The sequence below is a fragment of the Mobula birostris genome, chromosome 4 (assembly GCF_030028105.1).
Source record: "Mobula birostris isolate sMobBir1 chromosome 4, sMobBir1.hap1, whole genome shotgun sequence".
NCBI lineage: Eukaryota > Metazoa > Chordata > Chondrichthyes > Myliobatiformes > Myliobatidae > Mobula > Mobula birostris.
Window position 1 is genome coordinate 9,608,936 of NC_092373.1, and position 21,734 is coordinate 9,630,669.

A 21,734-nucleotide genomic window follows, 5' to 3' on the forward strand; every position below is an offset into this window, starting at 1 on the left:
AGTTTGAATGCTTTCCACACCAATTCTCCGCAGGCTCCTAATGAAATACAGCTACTGTTGTGCCTTCTTTGTAATTGCATCAAGTCACCACACTCCGGTCTAGTAACCACAACATTAACACATGAGATTCTGCAGATGCTGGAAATCTTGAGCAACACACAAAATGCTGGAGGAACTCGGGAGGTTAGGCAGCATCTGTGGATGGAAGTGAATAGCCATGCTTTTCAATTTCACTTCCCATCCCCATTCCAACATGTCGGTCCATGGCCCCCACTCCTGCCATGATGAGGCCAAACACGCAATGGAGGTGGTCTCCAATCTGACGGCATGAACATTGATTTTTCCATTCCCTGTTCTGTTTAGCATCTCACCCTTCTGTTCTCATCACCTGCCCTATCACCTCTCCTGCCCCCTCCACCCTGCACTTCCTTATTCTTGCCTAGTCCCGCTGAAGTCTCGGTTTGAAATATCCACTGTTTATTCCTCCAAAGACACTGCCTGACCTGCTGAGATCCTGCAGCATTTTGTGTGTGTTGCTTCTTAACCTCCGCGGGTGTCAGGAGCTGGACCTTGGCACAAGCCTAGTTTAGTAATCAGATGTACGTTTTAAGTGTGGCTCAGGAGCACACCCACAGAAATAGGATGGGATGGAGATACATACCTTGTAAAGTCATGAGGGGTGTTGTGAGCATCTTTGGCCATTGGGAATTTTGGGCCACTTATCAATGAAAGGATGTGCTGGTATTGTACGAGGAGTGTTTGAAGGCTGTAGGCTTGCACTCACGGGAAGAATGAGGGGGGATTTCATTGAAACTTATCGAATATATTGTGGAATCTGATCAGCGTTGAGGGGAGCAAAGTTATCCACACTGGTTCTGAAGTCTGATGGTTATAGGGTAATAATTCTTCCTGAACTTGGTGGGGTTTCTTGATGATGGATGCTGCTGCCTGGTGTTAATGCTGCCCGTAACTGTGCTCAGTGGTGGGGAAGGCTTTCTCTGTGACGGACTGGGCTGTATCTACCGCATTCTGTAGACGTTTTCATTCCTCGGCGTTGGTGTTCCCATCCCAAGCTGTGATGCAGCCAGTCAAGATTCTCTCCATTGTGCATCCGTAGGAGTTTGTCAAAGCTTTTGGTAACATGCCAAGAAATTTAAAGTTTCTGGCCCTCTCTACCTCCAGTCCCCCAGTGAGGACTGGCTCATTGACCTCGGCTTCTTCCCGCAGTTGAGTTGGGCTGAAGGGCCTGTTTGCATGCTGTGTGACTCTGAGAGTTGGACAAGAGTTTGGTGTCTGGGTGCAGTGTGGGTCATAGAGCATAGAACATAGAAACCTACAGCTCATTACAGGCCCCTCAGCCCATGCAACCTACTCTAGAAACTGCTAGAATTCCCCTACTGCATAGCCCTCTATTTTTCTAAGCTCCACGTACCTATCTAAGGGTCTCTTAAAAGATCTTATTGCATCAGCCTCTATCACTGTCACTGGCAGTGCATTCCAAACACTCACCACTCTCTGCGTGAAAAACTTACCTCTGACATCCCCCTTGTACCTACTTCCAAGCACCTCAAAACTGTGCCCCCCCATGTTAGCCATTTCAGCCCTGGGAAAGAGCTTTCGGCTATCCACACGATCTAGGCCTCTCACCACCTTATACACCTCTATCAGGTCAACCTCATCCTCCGTTGCACCAAAGAGAAAAGGCCAAATTCACTCAACCTATGCTTATAAGGCACGCTCTTCAATCCAGGCAACATCCTTGTGAACCTCCTCTGCACTCTGTCAGTAGTATCCACATCCATCCGATAGTGAGGTGACCAGAACTGAACATAGTACTTCAAGTAGGGTCTTACTAAGGTCTTGTATAGCTGTAACGGCTCTTGAACTCAATCCCACAGTTGATGAAGGCCAGCACACCATATGCCTTCTTAACAACGTTGTCAACCTGTGTAGCAGCTTTGAGTGTCCTATGGACATGGACTCCAAGAACTCGCTGATCCTCCACACTGCCAAGAGTCTTACCATTACCAAAATGAACCACTTAACACTTACCTGGGTTAAACTCCATCTGCTACTTCTCAGCCCATCTTATTGATACTGCGCTGTAACCTCTGACAACCTTCCACAACAGCCCCAACCATTGTATCATCAGCAAACCTACTAACCCACCATGCTACATCCTCATCCAGGTCATTTATAAAAATCACAAAGAGGGGTCCCAGAACAGATCCCTGCAGAACACCACTGGTCACTGACCTCCATGCAGAATACAAACCATCTACAACTACCCTTTGCCTTCTATGGGCAAGCCAATTCTGGATCAACAAAGCAAGGTCTCCTTGGATCCCAAGCCTCAATTCTTTCAATTCTTTCAATTCTTTCTGAATGAGCCTTGTATGGGGAACCTTATCAAATGCCCTACTGAAATCCATACTACATCCACTGCTCTACCTTCATCAATATGTTTAGTTACATCCTCAAAGAATTCAATCAGGTTCGTAAGGCATGACCTGCCCTTGACAAAATCATGCTGACTATCCATAATCAGATGATGTCTCTCTAAATGCTCACAGATCCTGTCCAACAACTTGCCCAGCACTGAATTAAGACTCGCTGGTCTATAATTTCCTGGGTTATCTTTGCTCCCTTTCTTGAACAATGGAACAACGTTTGTAATCTTCCAATCCTCTGGTACTTCTCCCGTCCCTATTGTTGATGCAAAGATCATCGCCAGAGGCTCAACAATCTTTCTCGTTTACCACAGTAGCCTAGGGTATATCTCATCCAGTCCTTGCGACTTATCAAATGTAATACCTTTCAACGGCTCTAGCATATCCTCTTTCTCAATGTGTCAAGCATTTTAGTCCACTGTAATTCATCCCCACAATTGCCAAAGTCCTTTCCCTGGTGAATACTGAAACAAAGTATTCATTAAGTACCTCCACTACCTCCTCCGCCTCCATGCACATGTTTCCACTATTGCACCTAATTGGTCCTATTCTCGCACAGCTCGTCCTCTTGTTCTTCACATATTTGTAGAATGCTTTGGGGTTTTCCTTAATCCTGCTCACCAAGGTCTTCTCATGGGCCCCTTCCAGCTCTCCTAATTTCATCCTTGAGCTCCCTCCTGGCACCCTTGTAATTTTCTAGACTTCTAACAGTACCTAGTTTCTTGAACCTTTCATAAGCTTTTCTTTTCCTAACTAGATTTTCCACATCCTTTGTATACCATGGTTCTTTTACCCTACCATCCTTTCCCTGCCTCAATAGAGCATACCTGTGCAGAATGCCATGCAAACGTTCCCTGAACATTTGTTATATTTCTGCTGTGCATTTCCCTGAGAACATCTGCTCCAAATCTATGTTCCCAAGTTCCTGCCTAATAGCATCATATTTCTCCCTATCCCAATTAAATGTGTGGAACTGGAGCTTGACATGGGGGTAGGGATGTTGGTGGGAGCAGGTACCTAGGCGTTGTGCCTCAGTGTGTCTCAGACATAGAAAAATAGTGATACTGAGCAAAGGAGCATTGTATCTGAGGATAATTACAGACTCATTAAGTTGTAGATGTTTGAAAGCAATATTAAGTGGCAATAATGACAACTGTGTGCATGCTCCGAACAAAATTAAGGAGAGATCGAAAGATTGATGATCCCACCTGTCATCTCCTCCTTGATTGGGGCTGTGTGTGTGTGTTTAGGTGTGCGCGAGTGCGTGTGTGTGTGTGTGTTTGTGTGTGTGTGGGTGTGCGTGTGTGTGTTTAGGTGCATAAGACAAAGCAGCTGAATTAAGCCATTTGGCCCATCAATTCCATGGTCATTTCATCATGGCTGATTTACTTTCCCCCTTATCCACATTCTCCTGCCTTCTTCCCGTAACATTTGACGCCTTGATCAACCTCTGCATTAAATATACTCAATGATCAGCATCCACAGCCGTCTGTGGCAATGAATTCCACAGATTCACCACCCCCTGGCTAAAGAAATTCCTCCTCATCTCTGTTCTAAATGGACATCCTTTTATTCTGTGGCTGCGTCTTCTGGTCCTAGACTCACCCACTACAGGAAGTGTCCTCTCCACATCCAAGGCCTTTCAATATTTGATAGGTTCCAATAGGATCCCACTTCATTTTTCTAAACTCCAGCGAGTACAGGCCCAGACCAGTCACACAGATCCTGCCAGCCTCTCAAAGTATTTGCATATTGCACACTTAGACAGAGACTTAACATAAAGATTTTTACTTACATCCTTGGGGAGTAATAAAGTCAATTCAATTCAACTCAATATGTTAGCCCTTGCATTCCTGAAATTATTCTTGTGAACCTCCTCTGGACCCTCTCCAATGACAACATATCTTTTTTAGATAAGGGAACCAAAACTGCTCACAATATTCCCAAGTGTGGTCTTCCAGTTCCATAGAAAGCCTCAGCATCACATCTCCGCTCTTGTATTCTTATCCTCTCGAAATGAATGCAAACATTGCATTTGCCTTCCTTAGCACAGTCTCAACACATACCTGTCCTCATAGAGCAGCGGTCCCCAACCACCGGGCCCTGGACCGGTATCGGGCCACAAAGCATGTGCTACCGGGCTGCGAGGAAACGATATGATTTGGCGATAGGAGTCAGCTGCACCTTTTCTCATTCCCTGTCACGCCCTCTGTTGGGCTTGAACGCACGCGAGGTCATTACCCACGCAGCATCCGTGTCAGCGCGGGAAGGAGATCAACTCCTCGAGCTTGCAAATGACGGCGGGCTGAAAAGCATGTTTGACATAACATCTCTGCCAGCATTCTGGATCAAAGTCAAGGCTAAATATCCTGAGATAGCCACGAAAGCACTGAAAACGTTGCTTCCATTTCCAACATATCTCTGCAATGAATGCAATAAAAACTAAATCGTGGAATAAGACTGGACATAAGGAACCCCGTTCGAGTATCGCTGTCTCCCATCACCCCTCGATAGGACCGTCTTGTTGCAGGAAAACAAGCCCAGGGCTCCCACTGATTCAGCGATATTGGTGTGTTGCAATGATTTTATATATTCATACGGGGAGAATATGTGCTGTGCGTATAATATCCAAATGTTACTTAAAATGTTATGATGCTATTGACTTATATAACCATATAATAATTACAGCACAGAAACAGGCCATCTCGGCCCTTCTAGTCCATGCCGAACGCTACTCTCACCTAGTCCCACCGACCTGCACTCAGCATGTAACCTTTCATTCCTTTCCTGTCCATATACCTATCCAATTTTTCTTTAAATGATAATATCAAACCTGCCTCTACCACTTCTACTGGAAGTTCATTCAACACTTACTTCAAGCTCCCCTGATAATTGACTTATCACTATATTCATGCGAGGAAAATATGCGCTTTGTGTTTAATATTAAACTCATTAGATAAACCCTTTTAGAAACGAAATTGAGTGTATTAGCCACTTATCACCGATATTGCGTTCGTGATTAACACCCCCCCCCCCCACCCGGACAGAATCGCCAAAACCGATTTGTAGAAAACAATCGGCACGTACACGCATGCGCACTGGTGCCCGCGCAAGGCTTCATGGTCATTGTGGTCTTATCGGGGTAAACCCAACGTATTTGACTGCTACTCTTGTTCGTTGACAACCCTACTACCGCCCCCCCGGTCAGCCGGTCCACAAGAATATTGTCAATATGAAACCGGTCCACAGTGCGAAAAAGGTTGGGGACCCCTGTCATAGAGGGATCAGAAGTGAAGAGAGTGAGCAGCTGGGTGTCAAGATCTCTGAGGATCTAACCTGGACCCAACACATTGATGTAGTTACAAAGAAGGCAAGGCAGCGGCTATACTTTATTAGGAGTTTGAAGAGATTTGGTATGTCAACAAATATACTCAAAAACTTCTATAGTTGTGCCGTGGAGAGCATTCTGACAAGCTGCATCACTGTCTGGTATGGAGGGGCTACTGCACAGGACCAAAAGAAGCTGCAGAAGGTTGTAAATCTAGTCAGCTCCATCATGGGCACTAGCCTACAAGGTACCCAGGACACCTTTAGGGAGCAGTGTCTCAGAAAGGCAGCGTCCATTATCAACGACCTCCAGCACCTAGGGCATGCCCTTTTCTCACTGTTACCATCAGGTAGGAGGTACAGAAGCCTGAAGGCACACACTCAGCGATTCAGGAACAGCTTCTTCCCCTCTGCCATCCGATTCCCAAATGAACATTGAACCCATGAACACTACCTCACTTTTTTTGATATACAGTATTTCTGTTTTTGCATGTTTTTAATCTATTCAATATACATAATTGATTTACTTGTTTGTTTATTATTTTAAAAAATATTTATTTATTTTCTCCGCTAGATTATATATTACATTGAACTGCTGCTGCTTAATTAACAAATTTCACGTCACATGCCAGTGATAATAAACCTGATTCTGATTCTGACCTGTAAATTAACCTTTAGGAAATCCTGTACAAGGAGTCCCAAGTCCCTTTGCACCTCAGATTTTTTAATTACCTTCCTGTTTAGAAAACAGTTTACACTTTTATTCCTTCTGCCAGAGTGCATGACCATACACTTCCCTACACTGTATTCTATCTGCTAGTTCTCGGCCCATTCTCCCAATTTGTCCAGGCCCTTTGGGGGCACCTCTTTTTCACTTATTAGGGGAAGAGAGAGCCTGTGGTATGTCGAATTACCGGGCATCTTTAGGGTACTGCAAATCTGTGTCTTTATTGAAGATTTGCTGCGCGCTTGAGTGGTTGGTGGTGGTGGGGGGGTTTGCCGATGCTTTTTTTGCTGGTGGGGGTTGTTGTTGCTTTGCTGATGCTTATGCATGGGAGGGCTTTGGGGGTTCTACCATTTAACTGTCATTCATTCTTTGGGGCACTCTTGTTTTCATGGGTGTTTGTGAAGAAAAGAATTCCAGGATGTATATTGTATACATTTCTCTGACATTAAATGTACTTTTGAAACCTTTGATTCCCTTCTCTCTTAAAGCTACCTGCCTCTCCAGCTACCTTTGTATTACCTGCATACTTGACCACAAAGCCATCAATTCCATCATCAAAATCATTGACATATAATGTGAAAAGAAGTAGTATCATTACTGACCCTTGTGGAATACCACTAGTCTCATGCTGCCAACCAGAATAGGTCCCCTTTGTTCCAACACTTTTCCTCCTGCTTTTCAGCCAATCTTCTATCCATTTTTCCTGTAATACCATGGGCTCTTATCTTGTTAAGCAGACTCACGTGCCAAAGACCTTCTGAAAATCCAAGTAAACAACATCCACTGACTCTCCTTTCTCTATCATGCCTGTTATTTCCTCAAGGAATATGGGTCTGTGTTCGTATGTGTATTTGTGTTTAGGTGCATGTGTATGTATGTGTGTGGATCTGTGTGTATGTGTTTATGAACCTTAGAAGCCTTTCAACTCCGTATAGATGAGGGGGAAGCCAGCATCCATATTCAGGGACTGCCATCACTCAGTACATGCCCTTTTCTCATTGCTACCATCAGGGAGGAGGTACAGGAGCCTGACAAAACACACACAATGATTCAGGAACAGCCTCTTCCCTCCACCATCAGAATTCTAAATGGACAATGATTCCATTTACACTACCTCACTATCTTTTTCTTTTTTCTCCCTTTTTTTGCACTATATGTTTAATTTAATTCAAAGTTCAAAGTTCCATTTATTATCAGAGTACATACCTGTCTCCACTTAGAACCTTGAGATTTTTTTCTGCAGGCATACTTAGCAAATCTATAGAACAGTAACTGTAAACATCAGGAACTGTTAACTGTAAACAAATTGTCCAAATGCAGATAGTGGGAGGTTATGACATTCGAATCCTGCCACCGCTGTCGAGCATCCCTCATTGATTCGCGTGTAGAACAGAATCTCCACTTCACGTGAGAGAAGGTTTGCCAGAGAACATACTGTACCTGCACCTTTTGTTGCATTCTTGATCTCAGACTTGAATCCCTCTGATCTGTCTCTCAGCAGGTTCCAGATTTCATTGTTCAGCCAGGGTTTCTGATTAGGGAAGACCCGGAACGATTTCGTGGGGACGACCCGGGTGTAGTCTCTCAGGTCCTTGGATGAGTTGTTGAACATGGTCCAGTCAACTGACTTAAGGCAATCCTCTAACTGTTCCTCTGTCTCCAGCAACCACCTCTGGGTTGTTCTAATCTCTGGAGGCTTGCTCTTTGGGCTCTGACTGTATGCAAGTGGCAGAAGTGCATCCAAAGCATCCAACTTGCCAGAATGCGGTCTCGGGAAGGAACAATAGGCACTCGTTATTGTAGTGTAGCAATGACCTAGTGTGTTGGGACCTCAGGTGCATTATGTGCTGGTGATAATCGGGCAGGGTTTTCATCATTCAGGCCTGGTTAGAGTCGCAGATGATAACTTGAAATGCATTAGGATGGGCCGTTTCTTGTTTACAGACAACATTGCACAGTTTTGAGTGTGCTTGTTGGTAATTGACCATTGGTGGTCTGTGACCTGCAGTCAGGATCACGGACGAGAACTCTCAAGGCAAGTGGAATGGCCAACATTAAATCGTTGGTCAGGGAAACAAGAAGTTGAGATAACTCCAACGTCTGTGCACCAATGAGAATTGACTAAAAACAATACGCTGCCAGAATTTCGTTACCAGAATCCGAGGTTCGATCCATTCTTAAAATCATTCAACTGTTTGGTTGGATAGCTGTTTCCGCTGTGTTCACTGTCAACCAAGTCTTAATGCAACAAACAATTGCGATCTGCCTCTGATACAGCAGCCTTGCCCTGAGGTTGTCAAACTTATTTTCAAGTGACTGTGCATTCACTAACAAGAGGGTAGACAGAGGAGGCCTCATCCCTCTGAGCTACTGTCTGGTTTGAATTCTGCCTCTCCTGCCACGGTTACAGTCTTGGCCTTGGCAATGACCCTTAAAGGCACCACGCTTTTTCTAAAGACTGCTCCGCACTTAACTGTCAGACATGAGATCATCATTGATGTAACTTCGTGGTCCCTTATTAATTATATATATTTCTTAAATTGTAACTTACAGTTCTTTTTTATCATGTATAGCAATCTACTGCTGCATAAAACAACAAATTTCATTACATCTGACAGTGATATTAAACCTGATTCTGATTCTGACACATGCATGCACCAGCGCAATGAGAAACTTGCAGTTGCCTCACAAGCACATGGCATTAGATCCTATTTGAAATATTCTTATTGTCGTTTATGATTCTGGTTTGTGGTTTGGGACTGTGGTATTCATCTCTCCGTGCTCCCCCTCCACAGGTTCAGACTTGGAGGAGTTAACGTTGAACTTGATGCTCTCTGGAAGTGTACAACAACGAGAGAGGGAGAGAATCTCTCAAATAGGATCAGTTTCCCTTAAATATGAATGAGATAAGGAACATTGAAAGCCACCTTTAAGTGCTCTAATTACAGTTGAATTCTCAGATGGGGTACTGACCAATCTAATTGGATTCTGGGTGTGGTGAACACCTTATTATGGGAAGGCTGTGAAAGACTTGCAATTATGATGAAGGGTCTCAGCCTGAAAATATCGACTGTTTATTCCTTTCCGCAAATGCTGCCTGCCTCCAGCATTGTGCGTGTGTGTTGAAAGAACACACACGCACAATGGTGTGTTGTAAGGTTTTGTAAGACAGGACAGTTGAGGAGCAGACATTTTACAAGCTTGTCCGTGACAATGTTGTAAATCCCCACCAGTTTTATCAGTGTGTTATTTCATCCTGTGGCAGAGAGCTATGCTTGGGGTGCATAGCTCCCTTAAAATGGCCGCATAGTAGACAAGGTTGTAAAGAAGGCACGTGGCATACTTAGGGCATCGTGGTAATACAGCAGTTAACACAACTTTGTTACAACTCAGGGCATCGGAGTTCGGAGTTCAGTTCTAGCGCTGCCCGTAAGGAGTTTGTATGTTTTCCCTGGGCCACACGCGCTTCCTCCCACAGGCCAAAGGTGTACAGGTTAGCAGGTTATTTGGTCAGTGTAAGTTGTCCTGTGATTAAATGGGTGGGTTGCTGAGAGGCGCAGAAAGGATCTGTATTTCTAAATAAATAAGTAAAAAAAACAACACACATGCACGCACGCACGCAGTTGGATGAACTCAGCAGGTCAGGCAGCATCAGTTGGTGTTTCGGGCCGAGACCCTTCATCAGGACTGGAAAAGAAGAGGGAAGAAGCCAGAATTAAAATGTGGTGGTGGGGAGGGGACTGTGGGGAAGGGGTACAAGCTGGCTGGTGAGATTAGCTGAGGGGGAACATAGGTGGCTGGGGAAGGCTGGTAAAAAGCCAGAAGGTGATAGATGGAAGAGGTAAAGGGCTGAAGAAGAATGAGTCTGATAGAAGAGGAGAGTGAACCATGGGAGACAAGGAAGGAGCAGGGTGGTGAATCTGTGGAATTCATTGCCACAGATAGCTGTGGAGGCTAGGTCATTGGGTGTATTTAAAGCGGAGGTTGAGAGAGTCTTGGTTAGTAAGGGCATCAATAGTTATTGGGTGAAGGCAGCAGAATGGGGTTGAGAGGGATAATAAATCAGCTGTGATCAAATGGGAGAGTAGACTCGATGGGCCGGATGACCAGATGCTCTTATTGTCTTATGGATTAATGCGCAAAAGATTGCTGTACTTCTACTAACTCCTGGCCAGCCAGGATCTGGTGGGCCGAATGGTGTGGTTCTGTGCTGTGTGATTCCTAGACAATGTGGACGGGGTGGGAAGGGAAATGAGCCGGGGTAATGTCAGTAAGATTGTGAGTCAGTTTACACTGTAAATGTAAAACTTTGTTCTGCATTCTTGTTTAACCTCAATACACAGTGTAACAAAATAATATCTATGAATGGCATACAAAAGACCGCAAGACACAGGAATAGGCCATGCAACCCATCAAGTCTGTCCCGCTTTTCGATACGTACCAATTCCATGGATTCACCACCTTCTGGCTGAAGAAATTCCTCCTCACCTTGGCTCTAAATGGACGTCCCACTATTCTGAGATAGCGCCCTCTGATCCTAGACTCCCCCTCCATAGTAAACACCCTCTACACATCCACTCTATATAGGCTGATCAATATTCGATAGGTTTCAATAAGATCTCTCCTTGTTCTTCTAAACTCCAGCAAGTACAGACCCAGAGCCAACAAACACTTTCATTTTGGGAATACTTTTCATGAGCCTCCTCTGGACCCTCTCCAATGGCAACACATCAACAAATCAGAAGATTTCCACTGTCTGTCAGTACAGGTGACAATAATAAACCAATATATCTGCTGACTGCAAAGTATTTCAGGTTTTCTCTTTCAATATTTTTATTGATATTATATAAATTACAAGAATACAAATACAAAATTCATAAGGATACAAGTAAATAATATGGATTATTTTTTTAAAAAAAGAGGGAGAGAGAAACCAGGGAATTATAGACCGGTTAGCCTAACGTCGGTGGTGGGGAAACTGCTGGAGTCAGTTATCAAGGATGTGATAACAGCACATTTGGAAAGCGGTGAAATGATCGGACAAAGTCAGCATGGATTTGTGAAAAGAAAATCATGTCTGACGAATCTCATAGAATTTTTTGAGGATGTAACTAGTAGAGTGGATAGGGGAGAACCAGTGGATGTGGTATATTTGGATTTTCAGAAGGCTTTTGACAAGGTCCCACACAGGAGATTAGTGTGCAAACTTAAAGCACACGGTATTGGGGGTAAGGTATTGGTGTGGGTGGAGAGTTGGTTAGCAGACAGGAAACAAAGAGTGGGAATAAACGGGACCTTTTCAGAATGGCAGGCGGTGACTAGTGGGGTACCGCAAGGCTCAGTGCTGGGACCCCAGTTATTTACAATATATATTAATGACTTGGATGAGGGAATTAAATGCAGCATCTCCAAGTTTGCAGATGACACGAAGCTGGGTGGCAGTGTTAGCTGTGAGGAGGATGCTAAGAGGATGCAGGGTGACTTGGATAGGTTGAGTGAGTGGGCAAATTCATGGCAGATGCAATTTAATGTGGATAAATGTGAAGTTATCCACTTTGGTGGCAAAAATAGGAAAACGGATTATTATCTGAATGGTGGCCGATTAGGAAAAGGGGAGGTGCAACGAGACCTGGGTGTCATTATACACCAGTCATTGAAAGTGGGCATGCAGGTACAGCAGGCGGTGAAAAAGGCGAATGGTATGCTGGCATTTATAGCAAGAGGATTCGAGTACAGGAGCAGGGAGGTACTACTACAGTTGTACAAGGCCTTGGTGAGGCCACACCTGGAGTATTGTGTGCAGTTTTGGTCCCCTAATCTGAGGAAAGACATCCTTGCCATAGAGGAAGTACAAAGAAGGTTCACCAGATTGATTCCTGGGATGGCAGGACTTTCATATGAAGAAAGAATGGATGAACTGGGCTTGTACTCGTTGGAATTTAGAAGATTGAGGGGGGATCTGATTGAAACATATAAGATCCTAAAGGGATTGGACAGGCTAGATGCAGGAAGATTGTTCTCGATGTTGGGGAAGTCCAGAACGAGGGTCCACAGTTTGAGGATAGAGGGGAAGCCTTTTAGGACCGAGATTAGGAAAAACTTCTTCACACAGAGAGTGGTGAATCTGTGGAATTCTCTGCCACAGGAAACAGTTGAGGCCAGTTCATTGGCTATATTTAAGAGGGAGTTAGATATGGCCCTTGTGGCTACGGGGGTCAGGGGGTATGGAGGGAAGGCTGGGGCGGTGTTCTGAGTTGGATGATCAGCCATGATCATAATAAATGGCGGTGCAGGCTCGAAGGGCCGAATGGCCTACTCCTGCACCTATTTTCTATGTTTCTATGTTTACATTACATTTAAATCACAGTAATATGATCACAGTATCCCACATTCCAAATCAATCATGTACAAAAAAAGATTGAACTATGAAATGAAATAGAATAAAATAATTGTATTTTATTAAAAAAAATTACCCCCACTACCAAAATGAGCTGGTTGGTAAAAAAAAAGAAGAATACCTTACCAGATGATATTATAATAATAATGGCTCAGATCCATACTTTAATAACAGTTCAAAGATTGTGAAAATAATTCAGAAAGGGTCCCCATAACATTAGAAAATCATGTTTAGAATCAGAAATCAAACAATGAATCTTCTCTAGATCAAGGCATAACATAACATCAGATAGCCATTGAACATGAGTGGGTGGGGTGGCCTCCTTCCACTTGAGCAAGGTCGTCCTCCTGGCCATAAGAGACATAAAGGCCAATCCCCACAAATTAGATGGCTTCAGTTTTGTAGCACTATCCTCAACAATACCAAACAAAGCAGTCAAAGGATAGGGCTTAAGACTGACATTGAAAAGTGCAGAAAAAGTTTGAAATACATCTTTCCAGAATTTTTCAAGGCTCGGACATGTCCAAAACATATGAATTAGTGTGGCCACTCCATCAGTACATCTATCACAGTAAGGGGAAATATCTGCATAGAAACGGGAAAGCTTTAGACATATGAACTATATGTACCACTTTGAACTGTAATAAAGAATGACGAACACATAATGATGAAGAATTAATCAATTTTAATATCTTCCAGATCTCATTCATTATGAAAATCTGTAAATTCTTTTCACAATCTCCTTTAATTTTATCTAAAGAGTCCTTTTTCAGTCCCAACAGTAGACAATGAAAGAAAGATATTGAACTGTTATCAAAGGTTTCAGAATTAAAATTGTATCTAATATATTCTTATCTGGACTTATAGGAAATGCAAATAATTGAGATCTTAAGAAATTTCTAATCTGTAAGTATCGAAAAAAGTGAGTGTTGGAAAGGTTAAATTTTGTTGTAAGTTGCTCAAAAGGAGAGAGATTCCCTCCATCAAACAAATCCTGAAATCATTTAATACCCAATCTATCCCATTCTTTAAAAGATAAGTCAATTAAAGATGGTTTAAAAAAACAATTAGAAAATATGGGACTTGAGAAGGAGAATCTCAATAAACCAAAATGTTTTCTAAACTGTAACCAAATCCTCAATATATGTTTAACCACCACGTTGTCAATTAGTTTATTTAAAGATAAAGGAAGCTAGGATCCAAGTAAACAAATAATGGAAAATTTTATAACAGAGTTGACTTCAAGAGAAACCCATGTAGAGGAATTCTCATGGTTAATGTAATATATCCAGAACGTAGTATTACGTATATTAACTGCCCAATAATATAACCTAAAATCGGGTAAGGCAAATCCTCCATTCTGTTTGGTTTTTTGAAGGTGAGCTTTATTTATTCGAGGTTTTTTATTCTTCCATATATAGGAAGAAAGAAAGAATTGAATCCAAGGAGTCAAAAAAAGATTTAGGAATAAAAACAGACACAGCTTGAAAAGGGTATTTAAATTTAGGTAAGATATTCATTTTAATAGAATTGACTCGGCCAATCAGTGATAAAGAGAGAGGCGACCAATTAGAAAATGTTTTTTTAACATAATTCAATAAACTTTAAAAAATTTCCTTAAATAAATCTTTATAATTCTTAGTAATTGTTACTCCTAAATACGTATATTGTTTTCTTAAAATTTTAAAGGGAAGGTTAATATCAGTTGGCATTAAATTGTTTAAAAGAAACAGTTCACTCTTCTATAAATTTAATTTATATCCTGAGAACTGACTAAAATTAGTCAGTAAACAGAAAACAAATGGTAAAAAGGTTGTAACATTAGATATAAAAAGCAATAAGTCATCAGTATAGAGCGACACTTTTTGAATAGTACCTCTCCTTAAAATACCAGTAATCACTTTAGACTCTCAAAAAGCAATTGCTAAGGGTTTTAATACCAAATCAAAAAGCAGAGGGCTCAAAGGGAAACCTTGTCTAGTTCCACGTTGGAGTAATTAAAGGGTTTAGAATTCTGAAAATAAGTAAGAACCTGAGCGGAGGGGGATAAATAAAGTAATTTAATCCAATGAATAAAATTAGGTCCAAAATTAAATTTTTCTAAGGATGTAAATAGAAAGTTCCATTCAACTCTGTCAAAAACCTTCTCCGCATCCAAAAATATCACACATTCCAATAATTCCTTAGACGGAGAGTACATAACATTTAACAAATGCTGTATATTAAAATGGGAATGTCGATTTTTAATAAATCCTGTCTGATCATCCGAAACTATAGAAGATATAATATTTTCAAGTCTGCGAGCCAACACTTTAGATAAAATTTTAGTATCAAAATTGAGTAAAGAGATAGGTCTATATGAAGAACATTCAGTAGGATTCTTATTCTTTTTGAGAATGAGCGAAATGGAAGCTTCGTAAAAAGACTGTGATAGTCTTCCTACCTTAAAGGAATCTGTAAGGGTAGAACATAAAAGTGGTATAAGCAAGGAGGAAAAAGCCTATAAAACTCTCCAGAGAATCCATCGGGTCCTGGGGATTTCCCAGAATGCAATTCTCAAATAGCCTAAGCAATTTCCTCCTGGGAAATGGGTTGATCCAAATGCCTACGATCATCTAATGAAAGATTAGGAATATTTAATTGATCTAAGAAATTATTCATTGCAATATTATCATTAACAGAGTCAAAACAATACAATTTAGAATAAAATTCCCTAAAAGTGTCATTAATTTCAAGGTGGTCAGTTGTCATGTTCCCATTAATTTTACGTATTTCTTTAATTTGCCACTTGGCTGTAAATGGCTTCAATTGATTAGCCAGTAGCTTACCAGTTTTATCACCGTGAATATAAAATTGGCTTCTATCTTTTAAAAGTTGGCTTTCAATTGGATACATTAAAAGAAGATCATATTTCATTTTAGTTTCACATATTTCATTTTAGTTTCAATACAACTCTTACATGTTTCAGGATCAGGTACTGAAGCATATTTATGGTCCAGTTGTTTTAACTGATTGGCTAGTTCATTTCTCCCTTTGTTAGCTTTTTAAATGATGTTTGCAGTATAAGAAATAATTTGACCCTGGATGTATGCTTTAAAAGTATCCCATATAATAAGACTAGACATCTCTTCCAACGTATTTTCTTCAAAACAAAGAGTAATTTGATTCTAGATAAATTTTAAAGAGTCATTGTCGGATAACAGAGTTAAGTTAAATCGCCAAAATCTACTTATAGGGATAGGACCAGGAAGATTTAAAAATAGAAGTACAAGAGAGTGGTCAGAAATAGCAATCTCTTTATATTCGATCGATCGAACTAATGGAATCATTTGACTGTCAATAAAAAAAATCAATCCTGGTATAAGAACAATGAACATGAGTAAAAAATAGAGTACTCCCTGCCGGTCAGATGGAGAAAACGCCAAGCATCAACTATACCACATTTAGTTAGAAAGGATTGGATAAACAAAGCTGATTTATTAAGTGTGGCTGGTTTGACAGATGAGCGATCTAATACTGGATCTAACCAGCAGTTAAAATCTCCTCCCATCACAAGGGAGTAAGTACTCAAATCTGGCAAAAATGAAAATAGACGTTCAAAAAATGCTGGATTGTGTATGTTGGGGGCATATACATTAGCAAAAACAATTAATTTACTGTCTAAACTCCCTGATACAATAACAAATCGACCACGAGGGTCCGAAAAAACCTTATGCTGAACAAAGGAAACTGTATTATCTACAAAAATCAAAACTCCACGTGATTTTGCATTAAATGAAGAATGGAACTGCATATCCTTCCACCGAGTAAAAATACTTAAGCTATCACAGCTGCTTATGTGCATTTCTTGTAAGAAAATAATGGGTGCTTTAAATTTTTTAATATAAGCGAACAGTTTGTTTCTTTTGATGAGGTGATTCAGCCCTTTCACATTCAAACTAAATAAGTTAATATTTCAAACCATTTTAAATACCAATCATGTGTAATTAGAAGATCTGGCCATAAGTTATTAAGACTAGAAACCAAACCGTAAGGTAAGGTATTCAAACAAACATATACTCAAGCAACACACATCAAAGTTGCTGGTGAACGCAGCAGGCCAGGCAGCATCTCTAGGAAGAGGTACAGTCGACGTTTCGGGCCAAGACCCTTCGTCAGGACTAACAACCCAGCATAGCTCCCAGAGAAAAATAGGCATTACTCCCTCCCCCACCCAAAGCCAGAAAGCTGACTAATGGACAGTCAGTGAGCTAAGAACTAAGTTCCCTCCCCAAAAAATCCTGTTGACAGAAAAAACTCCAGTCCTACAAGGTCATTATGTCCCTACCAAGACACAACATAAAAAGAAAAATAACTCAGTATTCAAAAATATGAAAAGATCAGTTTAAACAAATTCAAAGAAAGCTGTATTAAAATAAAGCCTCAAAAAGGGATATAATAAAAAGTATCAAAAAAAATAACAAAAGACAATATATGAACAGCCAAAACATAAGCTTAATGAAACCTTATTTCAAATTCATATTAACAGAAGAAAAAAAATTGATCAAATAAGAAATATAGCAGTTTTAAACTTCATCCTTCAGAAACTCTTTTGCTTCTTCAACCAACTTTATTCTTTTTCACAATCCGTTCTTCAAAACAATACTCAGACGGGTGGGAAACCGAAGGGATGGTTTATATCCTTTATTGTAAAATTCAGACATAACTTCTTTATACTTCTTGTGATCAGCCATAACTTCAGGCGAATACTCTTCCACAAATCTAACCTTGTAATTTTGGAAATCGATCATTCCTTGTCGACGGGTTTGGTGAATTAAAAGATCCTCGATACAAAATTCATTAAAGCTTAGTATGACCGATCTGGGTTTTGCCGCTGCCGACAATGGCTTCAAAGTCGGTGAGTGATATGCTCGATCGAGCTTCGGCTCGGAAGTGAATAAAGCAGGGAAAAGCTGTTTCAGAAAGCTTGCAAAGAACTTTGTAGGGTCAGCGCCTTCAATCGATTCTTCAAGACCCAGAATTCGCAAGCTATTTCTCCTGTTTCTATTTTCGAGACTGATGATCTTTTTCAGCATTTTATCATTGGATAAAGATAACTCTTTGCAGAGTTTAATTGTATCGTCAACATCCTCTTCAAGTGTCATCAGCTTCGCGGTATTTTCCTGAATTCTGTTCTCATGCTCTGATAAAGTTTGTTGAATTGTATCCAATTTGCCGTTAAGTCGTTGAAACTCCTCAGAAAATTTGGATTTTTGCCATTTAAGGAAGTCACTGATTGAATCCAAAGTGACTGGGAATTGATCTCCTGTTTCTCTTTCTTTTGCAGGCACTTTGGTTCTTTTCCCAGCCATAGTAAAGCAGTATTAAAGTATTATAATAAGGTTTTTTAAAAAAAAAGACTGGTAGGAGACAATTAAGTAAACAGGGTAGGAGCAATCTAAAATGATGCTACTCCACCAGCAGCCAACAGGGCTCTCTACCAGATTTTCCAGATATCAGGAAAGCTGCTCGAGAAATTACCGTACTTCCAGCTTCTGTGACTCGGGAGCCAAAATATGTGGTTACAGATTGTCTTGCTGCCAGTATTCCCATACAGCTTCTTACCAGCCTGGACTCACTGCAGATTCAGAGGCAAAAATAAAGTGTCAGCAATATGATCTATATCCTGGGATGGATTTGTCTGCTAGTGATGTCCTGAGTTCACCGGGAGCCACCCACCTCATTCAATTAAAATGTCATCTTTGTGGGGTCCTCCTCTGCAGTACTGTTTTACCCACTGTAACACAGCTCACTGTCGGGTGACAAATAAAGCCAATCCTTTTACATTAGATTAGGTTATGAGGACACTCAGTCCTCGTTTATTGTCATTTAGAAATGCATGCATTAAAAAAATGATACAATGTTCCTCCAGAATGATATCACAGAAACACAGGACAAACCAAGACCAAAACTGACAAAATCACATAATTATAACATATAGCTACAACAGTGCAAAGCAATACCGTCATTTGATAAAGAGCAGACCATGGGCACGGTAAAAAAGTCGCAAAGTCCCGATAGCCCCATCATCTCACGCAGACGGTAGAAGGGAGAAACTCTCCCTGCCATGAACTCCAAGCGCCGCAGATTTGCTGATGCATTGGAAGCACCCGACCGCAGCCGACTCTGAGTCCGTCTGAAAACTTCGAGCCTCCGACACCAAGCACCGAGCACCATCTCTGCCGAGTGATTTGACCCCACCCCAGCTGCCAAGCAACAAGCAAAGCCGAGCACTCAGGGCCTTCCCCTCCGGAGATTCTGGATCACACAGTAGCAGTGGCAGTGAAGCAGGCATTTCAGAAGTTTCACCAGATGTTCCTCCGTGCTCTCACGTCTGTCTCCATCAAATCAGGATTGTGCACAGCACCCTACTTGACAGATAACAGACATCACCACCGGAGTGGCCGCTGCGAGCTGTGTTGCGCCGCCATCTTCTCCCGCCGCCATTTTCACGTGTACATTGAAACATACAGTGAAATGGGTTCTTTGCATCAGTGACCAACTCAATACAAGGCAGCCCGCAAGTGTTGGGATGCTAACGGCGGCAACGTAGTGTGCCCACAACTCGCTAACCATAACTGTATGTCTTTGAAATTTGGGAGGAAACCATAGCACCTGGAGGAACCCATGCAGTCTTTGGGAGAACGTACAAACCATTTACAGAGAGCAGCAGGAATTGAACCGGAGTTGTTTGTCCTGTAGTAGTGACCATCTACTAGTGGCCATCTGATTTCTGAATGGACGTTGAACCCATGTACACTACCTCACTCAACACACATAAAAGTTGCTGGTGAACGCAGCAGGCCAGGCAGCATCTCTAGGAAGAGGTGCAGTCGACGTTTCAGGCCGAGACCCTTCGTCAGGACTAACTGAAGGAAGAGTGAGTAAGGGATTTGAAAGTTGGAGGGGTAGGGGGAGATCCAAAATGTTAGGAGAAGACAGGAGGGGGAGGGATGGAGCCAAGAGCTGGACAGGTGATAGGCAAAAGGGATATGAGAGGATCATGGTACAGGAGGTCTGGGAAGAAAGACAAGGGGGGGGGGGACCCAGAGGATGGACAAGGAGTATATTCAGAGGGACAGAGGGAGAAACAGGAGAGTGAGAGAAAGAATGTGTGTATAAAAATAAGTAGCAGATGGGGTATGAGGGGGAAGTGGGGCATTAGCGGAAGTTAGAGAAGTCGATGTTCATGCCATCAGGTTGGAGGCTACCCAGACGGAATATAAGGTGTTGTTCCTCCAACCTGAGTGTGGCTTCATCTTTACAGTAGAGGAGGCCGTGGATAGACATGATTCAGAATGGGAATGGGATGTGGAATTAAAATGTGTGGCCACTGGGAGATCCTGCTTTCTCTGGCGGACAGAGCGTAGATGTTCAGCAAAGCGGTCTCCCAGTCTGCGTCGGGTCTCACCAATATATAAAAGGCCACATCGGGAGCACCGGACGCAGTATATCACCCCAGCCGACTCACAGGTGAAGTGTCGCCTCACCTGGAAGGACTGTTTGGGGCCCTGAATGGTGGTAAGGGAGGAAGTGTAAGGGCATGTGTCCCTCTGAATGTACCCCTTGCCCATCCTCTGGGTCCCCCCAGCTCTTGTCTTTCTTCCCGGACCTCCTGTCCCATGATCCTCTCGTATCCCTTTTGCCTATCACCTGTCCAGCTCTTGGCTCCATTCCTCCCCCTCCTGTCTTCTCCTATCATTTTGGATCTCCCCCTCCCCCTCCAACTTTCAAATCCCTTACTAGCTCTTCCTTCAGTTAGTCCTGACGAAGGGTCTCGGCCTGAAATGTGGACTGCACCTCTTCCTACAGATGCTGCCTGGCCTGCTGCGTTCACCAGCAACTTTTATGTGTGTTGCTTGAATTTCCAGCATCTGCAGAATTCCTGTTCTTTACACTATCTCACTACTTTCTTTGCTCTACTTATTGAAGTTAACTTGTGCACTGCAATTTAGTTTTCACTATAATGTATTGCACTGTACTGCAACTGCAAAACAACAGATTTCATGACATATGCCGGTGATATTAAATCTGATTCTGATTAAAAGTTGACATAGTGTACGTACTTTGTACGTCTGTGTTACCTCTCTGAACCTTGATGTGTTTCCAATGCTTTCCTCGCTATACAATGGTGACCTTTAACCTCTGATCTCCTACAGTTCCCCGAGTCAATGGCCACACGAAGATGGAGAGGCGACATGAGATTGGCGGCTATGAGAGCTCCTCCACCCTGATGAGCAGCGAGCTCGAGTCCACAAGCTTTTTTGACTCGGATGAAGATGATTCAACAAGCAGGTATGAGAGTTGCAATGATATTAGGTTTTGGTGAGACTTCTCCTGGGATGTCATGCATGAGTATGATCTCAAGGACCTCAAGTAGGGTGTATGTGTGATAGGTGGTTTGCCGTGAAAGATCAATAAACTGTGGTGTGCGATACTGTTTTGCCCAGTACGGAAAGGATTTGGAGGCTTTAGAGAGGGTGCAGAAGAGGTTCACCAGGATTAGATGGCATGTGCTATGCCTCATAATCTTGTAAAGCTCTATCAGATCTCCCCTCAGCCTCCACTGCTCCAGAGTAAACAACCCAAGTTTGTCCAACCTTTCGGTATAGCAGATGCCCTGTAGTCCTGGCAGCATCCTGGTAAACCTCTTCTGCACCCTCTCCAAAGCCTTGACATCCTTTCTATAGCGGGGGCAACCAGAACTGTGTGAAATATTCAAGATACGGCCTAAGTAGAGTTTTATAAAGCTGCAACATAACCTTCTGACTTTTGAACTCGATGCCTTCACTAA

The 21,734-nt window shown here is 42.3% G+C and overlaps 1 protein-coding gene across 3 annotated transcripts in view; it reads left to right on the plus strand.

Moving 5' to 3' along the window:
- Window positions 1-21,734, plus strand: part of LOC140196155 (segment polarity protein dishevelled homolog DVL-3) — a 212,659-nt gene that overhangs the window by 133,691 nt on the left and 57,234 nt on the right. For all 3 annotated transcript variants that reach the window (XM_072254898.1, XM_072254899.1, XM_072254900.1), the window contains exon 5: window positions 21,100-21,235. In XM_072254898.1, the coding sequence (XP_072110999.1) occupies window positions 21,100-21,235 (136 nt within the window). The remainder of the gene's footprint in view (window positions 1-21,099; window positions 21,236-21,734) is intronic.